The sequence below is a fragment of the Mastomys coucha genome, unplaced genomic scaffold (assembly GCF_008632895.1).
Source record: "Mastomys coucha isolate ucsf_1 unplaced genomic scaffold, UCSF_Mcou_1 pScaffold12, whole genome shotgun sequence".
NCBI classification, from domain to species: domain Eukaryota; kingdom Metazoa; phylum Chordata; class Mammalia; order Rodentia; family Muridae; genus Mastomys; species Mastomys coucha.
In genome coordinates, this window is record NW_022196894.1 from 33,410,353 (window position 1) to 33,422,926 (window position 12,574).

At 43.4% G+C, this 12,574-nt stretch overlaps 1 protein-coding gene across 2 annotated transcripts in view; it reads right to left on the bottom strand.

The window, feature by feature from the left end:
* The window catches only part of Slc49a4 (solute carrier family 49 member 4), a 76,775-nt gene that overhangs the window by 11,663 nt on the left and 52,538 nt on the right, over positions 1–12,574 (bottom strand). For both annotated transcript variants that reach the window (XM_031363781.1, XM_031363780.1), the window contains exon 7: positions 11,287–11,414. In XM_031363781.1, coding sequence (XP_031219641.1) covers positions 11,287–11,414 — 128 coding nt within the window. The remainder of the gene's footprint in view (positions 1–11,286; positions 11,415–12,574) is intronic.

The window sequence follows — 12,574 nt, forward strand, 5'->3', positions numbered from 1 at the left end:
ACCGCCCAGCTGAAATCACTTTCTAATGCAGAAACTAAAGAATCAAATAAATTACCCAGGGAAGAGTTAACTGAATGTCTGCCTAATCCGAAGGAGGGAAAGGCAGCTGTGTGAGCACTGATCTGACACACACAGTCCTCCGTGTTCTGGAGCGTGCAGACTGTAGAAGCTGACTATAAAAAGTCTGAATTTGATTTCTACTTGAATTTCAGTTCAGCCTTGATGTAGTCAGTGGATGAGTGTCATCTATTCAAAGTCAAGTAGACAAGATAATTTCCTGCTCATCACAGAGGGTTCAAACAACACAATCATTAAATATTTCCATGACTTTTTATAATAGTGAGACTAAAATTATAATAAACTGCCTTTCAATTAAAACGTCAAGGTAATTTAGCAGAATAAATACAAATGAATTGCTGGTGCAGATTTTTTTTCAAAAAAGCTAATAAGATTTCATGGGTCTGCAGTTTAAGCTGCAAAAAGAGTCATGTGTAATACTAAGTACAGTTAAAAATGGATGTATGTTAGGCACGTAAGTTGGAAAATAGCCCTGAAAGTCATTCCCATGACAAACCAAACAGCTAAACTTTAGAGGGAGAAAACTACATATGAACACATCTTCATTCACTAAAATACCCAAGCCCCTAGCTCAGTGGTTCTCAACTTTCCTAATGCTGCAACCCTTTAGTACAGTTCTTCATGTTGTGGTGACCCCAAGCTATAAAATTATTTTTGTTACTACTTCATAACTGTAATCTTGCTATAGTTGTGAATCATAATGTAAATATTTCTGATGGTCTTAGGTATCCCCTGTGAAAGGGGTGGTGACCCACAGGTTGAGAACCATTGCCCTGGGTGAGCAGCGGTTACAAAAGAAATCCCAACAAAGAACAAGGTGTAGCTTAGTTGGTGGGACGCTTGCCTGGTAAAGCCCTGGGCTCAATCCTCAGCACTGCATAAATTATGTACAGCCACGCACACTGTAACCCCAAGTCTGAAGTTATCAGATGTTCAAGGTCACCCTTGACTATCTAGTGAGTTTGAGGCAAGCCTGGGCTAATTAGGACCTTGTCTACAAAAATTAAAAAAAATTCCAAAATTAGGGTAAGAGGAAGAACTTGTGCGGTCAGCATCTAATGAGACTGAAGATATGCTCTACCTGCCAGGCATGATGGTGTGTGCCCTTAATCCCAGTAGCCAGGAGGTAGAAGAAGGTGAATCTTCGCGTTTAAGGCTAACCTTGTCTATACAAGAATGGGTTCAGGATAGCCTGAGCTACACAGAGAACTCCTATCTTGAAAACCAAAACAAAAGAAGAAAAGCTACAGTGGGACCGTCTCAGACCTGTCAGCGGCATAAAGAACGACAGAAACTTTAATAAAGGTTTAAAGCGGAGGCCCTTTGTTTGGACAGTCTCCCAGCCAGCTCATCTACAGTAGCCCAACTGTCTTGCCCACGACTCCCAGCATGGCTAGCTCTGTACCTTTGTTTGCTCTGCTCTGGGCTGTCTGTCACCTGTGTCCTCAGTCTGAGTCTCCTGCATCTGCTTTCTTCTCCTGCAGCATTCTCTCTGCCTGGAAGTTCTGCTCTCTCTTCCTGCCCAGCTATTTACTGGCTCTTTCTGACAACCAATCGGTAGTGAGATAACCTCTAGGTATAGAGGGCTGTCTGACCTTCAGCTATCTGTGCAGGTGTGTAAGGACAAATATTTGCAAGTATAAGGCTGGCGATGGGCCAAAAAAATGACAACACCAATATCCTGCTCACATTTAGCTTCCTGCCAGTACAGAACTAACACTGGAAATACGGAGACACACCTTCACACAATGTAAACAAGGTTACTCCAACAAAAAGCAAAGGAGAAATGTCAACAGCAACTTTGCAATTTTGAACTTGGAAGCTTTTGTGACACTTTAAGTATCTTAAATTGAAGTGACTAAAGTCCTGAAAGCAAAATTAAAAAAAAAAAAAAGCCAAACCAAACAACAATAACAACAAAACAAAACAAGCCAACCAGTTTAGATACAGGTTGAATTGGCAGTGAAGGGTTAAGGACCTAAAAGCCTCAGTCAGGTGGGAGGTCAATGGCTCCCTTGGCACTTTGAGAGCTAAAGAGGAACCAGCCTGCAGGTGGAATCTTCATCCTCAAAGGTCGAAGCTCCCACCTCTGCCCTACACCCAGACCCCTGTGCAGTCCCACTCTACTGGGGAGACAGCCTGAACGTTCTGAGTAAAGGACAACTGGGCTTCTGTAGACGATGGCTCCTTCTTTTATTTTCCATGTCACCTCCACAAATGCCTGCCTAACACTGTTAATAATACTGTGCAGGCCTACAGGCTCCAGCTTTCCTGCCAAGCCACTGTGTCAGACTGAAAGACCTCTAACATTGGCATTTTTTATTTAACAGTACTGATACACACTGCATGTGCCTCAAATCTGTATTCTACACCAAAGCTGGAAGTAACTGCACAGAGACAGACTGACAGAGCCAAAGGTAATTGTAATCATCTGCGGAGCAGGTCAATAATTATTGTTTAAGTATCTTCGAGGAAAAACTTAGCTTGTGCTTTTTTTCAAATCTACTTGTCAGTGGCTGATGGCATGCAGGTTGAGGCTCCAGCAGCAAACAGACGCTCTGTCTGTGATCACTCCTCTGCTATCTCCTGGCTTGGCAGCCATTTCCAGCACAGTGAGGAAGGTAATTACATGCCACTCTCAAAACACGTGTCTGGTCATAAGCAGCCACACACCCTGGTCTCTGGCTGGGTGCACCAGTTCTAGGAATGTTTTGCTTATAACTAAAAAAAATTAGGGTCTGGAGAGATGCCTCAGAGCTTAAGTAAGAACACTCTAAAAATCTGTTCTCCCCCCAGGCAGCTCACAACCATCTGTAAGGGGTCCTGATGCATTTAAAATGCTATTATTATTGTTGTGTATGAGGACAACTCTGTGGAGTCAGTTCTCTCCATTCACCTTTACATGGGCTCAACCCCCAACCCAAGACAAGTGTCTTTCCCTGCTGGACTGTCTCACAGGCCCCATCCTGGCAATGCTTTATGGAAGACCCTGATGTGCAAGGAGGCTGAGACCAGAGGAACCAGGTTGGTCATGGTGTGCACACATGGCTGTTGAGCTGGGGGGTGGAGGGAGTTAAATTTAAAACTTAGGCCAGATAGGGTAGATGTCTCCAGATGCTGAGGGCCACTAAGGAGAGATGACTTGCTCTCCAGAGCTTGTTGCTCCAGATAGATTATAACTTCTGGCAGAAAAGGACCTAGGACCAAGAGTTGACAAGTAAGATAGGAAAGACCTTCCCTGTGGGAGCTATGCATGTTGCCATCAGATAAAGGTGTGTCTAAATTGCTACAACAGAGGGCTCAAATGTTTATATTATTACTTTTATATTTTTATATATGTTTTACATGTTTTATATTATTATCGACACCTCCAGCATGAGGTTCATCTGTCCATTATTTTAGTTCTATTATTTTCAATTGTGCATGTGGTTTTGTGCATGAGCATGCAAGTACTCTTAGTGGCCAGAGGCTGTGGACCCCCTGGAGCTGGAGTTACAGACAACTGTGAGATGCCCAAGGTGTGCTAACGAACCAACTCCACTCCCCTGCAAGAGCGCAGTACATTCTTAACTACTGAGCCAACTCTCTAGCCCCAAGGTTCATTTATTGAATGATAAATTATATCAAATGGGTAAAGTTCATTTAAACAGATCAGAGACAAGTTTTAACTCATGTAGCAAGATCTTTCCCAGAATGTAAAAAACAAAACTCTCACAGTGCTCATAGATGAACAAGAGTAACCAAGAATTTGCTTACATTTTTATTAAGAAATAAGATAGAACACATAAAACAAAAAAAATTATGAATTAACTTAAGAGAGTTAAGAAACTTCTCTGGTTTAGGTTTAGGACAAGAATACACTTTATAGATAAGTTCTCTCACATGCACACTGACAGAACTTTTATTTCGGGGTGATGCTGGGAAAGGCTGCCAGCAACTAGAGTAGACCTTTACTGGAACTGTTTCCTGTTTCCCCACTGAAAGTAACTTTGTAAGTGAAAAAACAAGACAAAACAAAACAGAACTTCCCTTGGAAATTAAGACAGAGGTAAATGAAGAACAACAGCAGCAAGTGGTAAATGGAAACTTTCACAGATTTTGAGCAGGTGGAACACAGAAACAAAACACATCCCCAGGAGCTAGAGAGAAAGCTTAATGCCTAAGAGCATGAACCGCTCCTGCAAGGCCCAGCATTCGGCCCCCAAGGCCCACCAGGTAGCCAGCAACCACCTGTAATTCCAGAACCCTCTGGTGTCTGTGGACACTGGCACTCACATGCACATGCCCACATGCACATAAAAAGAAACCAAACCACATCCATACAGTCAGGCACATTTCACAGTCTAGACAAGCAGCGGACTGAAGATGGCCTGCTTGAGTTTCCCAGTAGCTGGGTTACAGGTGTGTCCACCAGGCCTGGCCCTCTGGTTCTGCCACTGAGTGGCACACCCCTCTTTCACATGGTCATATATCTCCCTAAAAAGTAACTGCTGTAGCCCTCGGAACCTGCTGAAAGTTAAGCACTGGCACACGGGACTCGCCCAGGTGAGGTGGTCAGGGCTGTGGCGACGTCATCAGTGACTATGACTTCCTTCTGTGCTAATTTGCAGACACCCTTGTTTAGCCTCTTTGCTGGCATACTTTAGTCCCATAAAAATTGACTGTTCGCTATGTTTACAGTTCCGTATGGCTGAAAGGCAAAGTAATTATCTTGCAGAAATGAAGCACAACAAATAATCCTTGAAAGAGTGGGCCTGGAGACTGGTTGTGAAATGATACCAGCATGTAGTTTTATCAGACACTTTCCAGACCCCCAAATTATTTATGGCTCGGAAGAAGGCAGTGTACTATTAAATCATGAGTGCTGACTGACTGCCTTCTGAAACACAAGTCTGCACACGACTTATTTCTCTTGAATATCTCCACAAATAAATATTACATGATATTCTTCACTAGATCCTTTGAGCATTTTATTACTTCAAGAAATCATTTTTAAAGCATCCTTTGTGGATGCTTTAAAGCATGTCCCTTTGTATACGCACACAGCACACGTTCATGTGTATTTATGCCACAGTGCACGTGGGAGAATAACCTTGGGTGTTAGCTCACCCCTTTCACCTTGCTGGAGACAGCCATAGGCCTGGAGAGCTGGCCCATGAGAGTCCAGGGTTTTCCTGTCCCTGTCCCTGCCTCCTGCCTCCTGCCTCCTGCACAGCACTGGACTAAGGCTGGCAGCTGCACCTGACCTTTGACATTGGTTCTGTGGGTTCAAGTTTGGGTTTCCACATTTGTGTGCCAAGTTTTATATACCGAGCCCCCTTCCCAGCTCTCATGACTGTTACATCCAGAAGTCTCACACATCCATTCTTTTCTTGGTTCATTTTCTAGTTTCCTTTTCTGAGCTATTACTAATGTCCATGAGTGAGAGTCCTTTTTAAGTTACTCTTTATCATATTTCCTGAAAGCTTCAAGCCACTTATTTCTTTAAAAATGTTTAAAAATCATATTCAGTGCTTTGAGGGGCTATGAGTATGCTTTTAATTTCTGCATGCTATTAAAATGGGGCATAATTGGAGGGGCCATGAGTATGCTTTAACTTTTTATGTGCTATTAAAATGGGAATAATTACTGTAATAAAGTCAAAACTCAGGAAAACAAAGCAGCCTGCTTTCTGGCCTGTGCACGCCACCCACCTTCCAAACAGTTAAAAAGGCTTCCTTTCTCAAGGTAACACAGACACAGCTATTGCTCTAAGGGGTGTCTGTCCAGCCGGACACCTCCCTTCCCTCTCACCCTGGAGGTGCTGGGTAACACCATCACACATTCTAGTAAGTAAAGATGAAATTAGATGAATGATCGCTCCCAAGGCAACTTCTGCCAAACAGTCAAATTGTATTGTTTCAGCAAACTCAACGCAAACGTGCTAGCATTTTTCAAAATGCCACTTTGCAAGCATTCATCCATACAGTAAAAAATGATTGCGTGAGTTGTGGCTAACAGGGCTAGACATCTCATTCTCTGATCAGGTGAATAATGTGCTTGCAACGGTTGTTTATAGCAAAAGCCTCTAGATTTTGAAGCTCTCACGATATCTAGTCATAAGGTTATTTATTTGTCCTGTTGTAAACACTTCAGTTAATTAATAATGAAATTTTAAACACTAAGTTTTCCTAAGGGAAAAGAATTGCATAGTGCTGACAGCTTCCAGGAGGATATGTGTGGGCAAGTGCATCTATCAACCCCTTGTGCCTTCAGAGACAATGCCATGACCCAGTTTTCCTTCTGCAGAGGTGGCAACTCTAATAGCAAGATCCGTGGACTACACAAAGACTAATGACGCTTGTCGTGAGACAGTGCTGCAAGCAAACTAAACCAGCTTTTAGCCTATTGTGTCCATAGTTGTGTGCATACACTCACCACTGTTTAGTGATGAGGATGCTCTGAGGAACTTGCTATCTGATGGTTCGGTTCTTACTGTGACACTGGAGTGCTCGGACACAAAGGCAGGTGAGATGTTGGGGTGACAGGGGCTCCTGCTATAGACACAGTACTGCTTTGTAGTTACGATTGTCTCACGTGTCTTTCACAGACCCTCTTGACTTATATATTTAAAAGCCTGTCGGAGCAACACTAAGCATTCTAGGGAAGAAAGATTACACATTTCCTAAGAATGGCCACTACAAAGAAACACGAATTTGCCATTACTGACTTTAGATATCAACCTCAAAGTCTAGATCTGTCCATAATTAGATTCTGTAGTAAATTCCCTCTCATGGAACCTCTTTCACTTAAAAAGAATTAGGTCAGATTTTCACAAAGGCAGAGGGAGTACCTGTGATAGATTTATTAAAATTCCCCATTGCTCCATTAAAACGTGCCCCTTTGCCTTCCCTGCAGCTTGTGCTGAATGACAGAGTGACAGCTCTATCTACTGAGACTCAGTAGGAGATAATGTACTCCATCCCCCTCCCTGGGGCGGGGCTGGGGACAGAATCTATGAGGCACACATCCATGCTCCAGATCTTCAGGCTGGAAAGGAGGGCAAGGTACACTTAGACACCTGCCTGCTAAGTGCTACTCGGTATGAAGCAAGAAAGGCTATGAGGCTGTAGAGGGAGCTGACACAAGCTGGTTCTTAAGCCAGGCTTTTAGTAAGTTAAAGCTATCTTTCGGGAACATCTAAGTGACATTAAAAAAACTGACTTGCAAGTGGAAACAACAGTAAACTGTACATAAATATCATGACGTGAGTACAGTGAGCATGTCCCTGGTTAAGATGGGAACATGAAACTCAACCTTCCCATCCAGCCCTGATTTATGTTAGAAGTCTGCCTCTGCTCTTCTTGCCTAGCACCCTTCTTGTCAACCAGAGGCTGGAAAATGTGGTCTTAATTAGGTCAATCACATCCGTGGGAGATTAAAATGATGTACAATTTTCAAATACACCCTGCCCAATGACTATAGAAGGTATACTCACTATAAAATGCAGGCAAAGGCATTTAAAAAGTTAAGTTCCCTCCTAATGCCTCCGCTGAGAGGGCACTGTGCCTGACCTCTACAGTCGTATCTTATAATGAACAACCAACAGTTGTCTTCAGACACTCACGACTATGTTCCATTAAAGTCTCATACATGCGGACTTCTAGATGGGATTCTGAAAAAGTCCACATGTGATTCCACGGATGAGAGAAGCTGTAAACTAAAATGGTTCCATCTGAGTGCTGCCCAAGTGCTAGACTATACCAGAATGGAGTGAAAAGAAAAAGATCTGGCTCAGTGAAGTGGAAAGATGGCTCAGCAGAGAACACTGCTCTTCTAGAGCCTGGGTTTGATTCCCAGCACCCACATGGCAGCACACAACTGTATGTAACTCTACTCCCAGGGGTTATGTCGCCCTCTTTTGGTCTCCATGGGCACTGCATGCATGTGGTACACAGACATATAGCAGGCAAAATACCCATACGCATACAATTAAATACATTTAAAAAGAAATCTGACTCAGAACACTTGCCTGATTGTTTGAAACCCCATGTAGGAATAGTGGTATATAAAAGTCACAAGCTTTTAGTCAGGGTCTAATTATTACACTGGATGCCTAGGCTTCAGAACTGGAGAGGGCTAGAGAAGCATTCTCCTTTTCCAGCATTAGGAAGGAATTTAACGTGTTAAACTTTAACAAAACCAAACCAAACCAAACCAAACCAAAAACAAAAACCCAAAACTCTTTGGTTTTTCTTTTTATCATCTAAAAATTCAATCTATCTACTATTTATTGATTGATTGTGGGTGTATACATGAATGTCCTGGAGAGTGACCTCAGGCTGTGGGGCTGGGCAGCAAGCATGTTTCCATATGGAGCTATCATGTCAGCCTGCCACCTCTGATCTTAATGCTTACTTAGTTCGGCATGGTTTTTCGAGACAGGGTTTCTCTGTGTAGCCCTGACTGTCCTGGAACTCACTCTGTAGACCAGGCTGGCCTTGAACTCAGAAATCCACCTGTCTCTGCCTCCAAGTGCTGGGATTAAAGGTGTGCGCCACCACTGCCCAGCTTCGGCATCCATTTTTAACAGTGTTTTCAAGCCCCAAATAAATAGCTAACAATTGTGCTGATCACACACTTAGGTAGAAGCAGTTCAGTAGCTGTGAACGTCCTGACAACTCAGCAGCCATTTAAAGAGTAGTATCCATAGACTGAGAGAATGACCACAATACTACAGGTGTGTGCATCTGATGGGCAACTGCAGAGTTCCAATTCCCAATCACACTGATTACTGCTAGCTCATTTCCTGCTCTAGATCAGCTCTGTGGAGATATGCTCATTACTACATCAACTGCTAATAAACTAGCTTCTCAGAGCTATGACATCATCAGAAGGAACCCTTGTCTACTGACACTGAGAACTTCCCTGGACTAGAGTCCAGCAGATGTCAGTACCCAGTACAGCCTCTATGAATTTGGTGGGGGCACTGTCTGCCAACCTTACATGACTGCTTATCATCTCTGTGAGAGTGGCTGCACATCAGTGCTGCTGGTGTACAGATCCTGTAATACCAGACTCAGATCCAAAGTAGGCTGTGCAGAAATTCTAAACTATACTGGCCGGGGGGCTGGGGGGGGGGTGGACCACACACCGCTGGGCAAGTGGCTCACAAAACTTTCAGATGCTTACTTACTCCTACTTATCAAACGCTGGGATGATATTAATCCCTCAATGTACTTCACAATAAATAATCCTGTAATTGAGCACACAATCCACTGTGGCTAAAAATTATTTGCAATATGAGTAAGATACCTGCATCTTAAGCAATTTTTTTATTAGAAGAGAGGAAGAAACAGTCATGGAGTCCTTGCCTTCCTTAGTAAGCCATCACAGGAGTCCAGGTAAGACCCTGGTAGGTGAAATGATGCCTCTCTCCCCTAAAGATTGATGTTTCAGTCTCTGGAATTTATCCATGTGTTACCTTACAGGGAAGAGAGGATTAAGTCTGAGATAGAATTAAGGTTGCTAATAACTGGAGTCTGAAATTGGGAGATTATCCTGGATATCTGAGTGGGCCCACTGTAAGCCAAGAATCCCTGAAAGCAAGGAGGTGGGACAGAAGGTCCAGATGCAACTGTGAGCGAAGCCACAGGGCTGACGTCCCCCAGAGGTGAGGAAAGTCCCCATGATGCTTTTAGCCCAGACACCATGGCAGATCTCTTCCCACTCCACAGGGATGCATGGTAACCATCTGTGCTGTTGTTAGCCATTGCATTTCTGTAACTTACTACAGCAACAACAGGGAAACCTCAGAACTTACATTAGTAATGATAGTAGAAATAATAGCAACTATAAATATTTCTGTTATTTACACAAACTATGTAAGGTGGCTATAGCTTCCTAAAACCAGAAATCCTGCTTTATGCAGAAAATGTGATGACTCCATATAAAATAAGGCACCAGGCCAGGGTAGAGACTGTGTGCAGGCATGCTTCAGATACAACCGTGCTTTCCCTCTACCATACTGCTGAGTAACAATTATAAACAGGAGAAAATTATCTTATGCTCTGGTGTGAATTTTATACAAAAGTAAGCGTTTTCATGATAAATGAGATACTATAAAGAGGACAGTTCCCTATGCAAAATATTCAATTATTTCTTGGATTCTTCTCATCTGGGTACACACACACACACATACACACACACACACACATGTGGCATGTACACATATGTGTGCAGTTGCTCATGTACGTACATAAGCTTATATACATGTAGAGTTGATTTTGATTTTGGGTGTTGTACTGGCTGGTTTTGTGTCAACTTGACACAAGCTGGAGTTATCACAGAGAAGGTAGCTTCAGTTGAGGAAATGCCTCCATGAGATCCAATTGTAAGGCATTTTCTCAATTAGTGATCAAGGGGGGAGGGCCCCTTGTGGGTGGTGCCATCCCTGGGCTGGTAGTCTTAGACTCTATAAGAAAGCAAACTGAGCAAGCCAAGAGAAGCAAGCCAGTAAGGGACATCCCTCCATGTCCTCTGCATCAGCTCCTGCTTCCTGACCTGCTTGAGTTCCAGTCCTGACTTCCTTTGGTGATAAACGGCAACGTGGAAATGTAAACTCAATAAACCCTTTCCTCCCCAACTTGCTTCTTGGTCATGATGCTTGTGCAGGAATAGAAACCCTGACTAAGACAGGTGTCTTTCCTCAATCCGATTCCACTTTATTTTTTGACACAGGGTTTTCCATTGGGCCTAAAGTCCCTTCATTGGGACAGCCTGTCTATCCCATAAGGTTCATGGATCTGCCTGCATCTGAGCCCTGAACCTTAAACAACAACAAAACTATTCTAAAATTTGTGTATGGGCATGGGTATATACACATGAGTCCAACTGCCCTTGGAGGCTGGAGGTGTTGGATCCTCCGGAGCTGGAGCTCCATGTGGCTGTGAGTCACCTGACACGCATGCCAGGAACTGACCTTGGGTCCTCTGCCAGAGCTGGGCCACATCTCTAGCCTCTAATTCTCACCACTTTACACAGGTTATGGGGATCTGATCTCAGATCTCTGTGCTTATCCACCGGGACTTTGCCAACTGAGATGTCTCCATAGCCAGTTTCTGTATCCAGAACAACCACAGACAGCAGGACGGGGCCCTACCGTCAGAGGACGCACTTTTCTGTGAACTGAAAATATTTACCCCAAGCTCAAAAGCAAGCTGTGCTCACCTGTTGTCAAAGGCAAGTGGGTGATGCTGTTCAGACAGGTCAGGGTGAACCATGTGGATGACAGTGTGGCCCCAGAAAACAGGAGGAGAAGAATCAGTTTCAGCATACCCCGGATAAAATCTGCAAACCTGAAAAGAAACAATATCAAATCAATCCTAGCTAGACTTCTCAGTGTTGTTTAAATTAACACCATACTTTCTCTAAGCAACTATTTCTTGAATTTTCACTGCATAACTTTAAAAGCCAATTATGAATATATATTTCCTTCTTTATGTTGCTTTCATAATAATTTTCCCTCTTATAAAATATAAACTTCTTTGGAGTCTACAGCTTACAAAATAGAATTTTAAATTGACTTTTATTCTATTTTTATGCTTTTAAAACATTTTATAATGAATACACATCAGCTCAGTTTTAGAGTTGACATTGAAATGCAAAGTTAGTTCTTCCAAAACTCACACCCCTGTCATGCACACAAGCACCTCTGAGCACCCCTCCTCCAGCAGGACCTGGCCCTGTTCTGCCCTCCTGCCCCCTTTTCCAGTCGGGTAATTGTGTTCTGGTTCTCATCCATGTGAAGGCTGGTTTCCACAGCAGGGTTTAACTTAAGCACTTCCTTGTAGAGGCCTTTCTGCTGGTAACACTAACACTGCAGACCTCGTGTGGTCCCCTCCTGCTCTGCTCATCCAGGTCTTGTTCAAACATGGCCCTTCATGCTCACTCAAGTCCTCCCCTGCATTCTGCTTTAGATCCCTGAAAGGACTTTTCTCTGTTGGAAATTATTTGTTTATTTTACATCTTTTTACTAAACTGCAAACTTTCTAAGAGCAAGAATACAGTGAAGTTGTGGCAACATATGGCTATAATCCTAGCACCCAGGAAGCCAAGGTAGGAGGGTAGAGTTCAAGGCCAGCCTGGTGCAGACAATGAGACCTGAACAGCAGTCTGGGGTTGGGGTGGGGTTGAGGTGGGGTTGAGGAGGATGCTGGATGTTATGCCTCATCAAGCCGGGAACTTTTTACAGCATTTTAATGTCTCAAAACTCACTACCCTTTTCCTGAATCCTCATCAACTAAAAACCACGCCCTTCACCTCTCTTCCCATTTCCGTTGGTTGCCTTTCTTCCTATCACAGCTCTGGCTGTGCCTAAATACAGCTATTCTATCCTTCGGAATTATTTCTATTATAGAAATGTCCTCAATATGACCTCAATATGTCCTCAATATGACCTCTCCATTCTGCCTTAAACTGACTGCAATGTCTACTCTATGCAGCTGTCCTTAGTAGC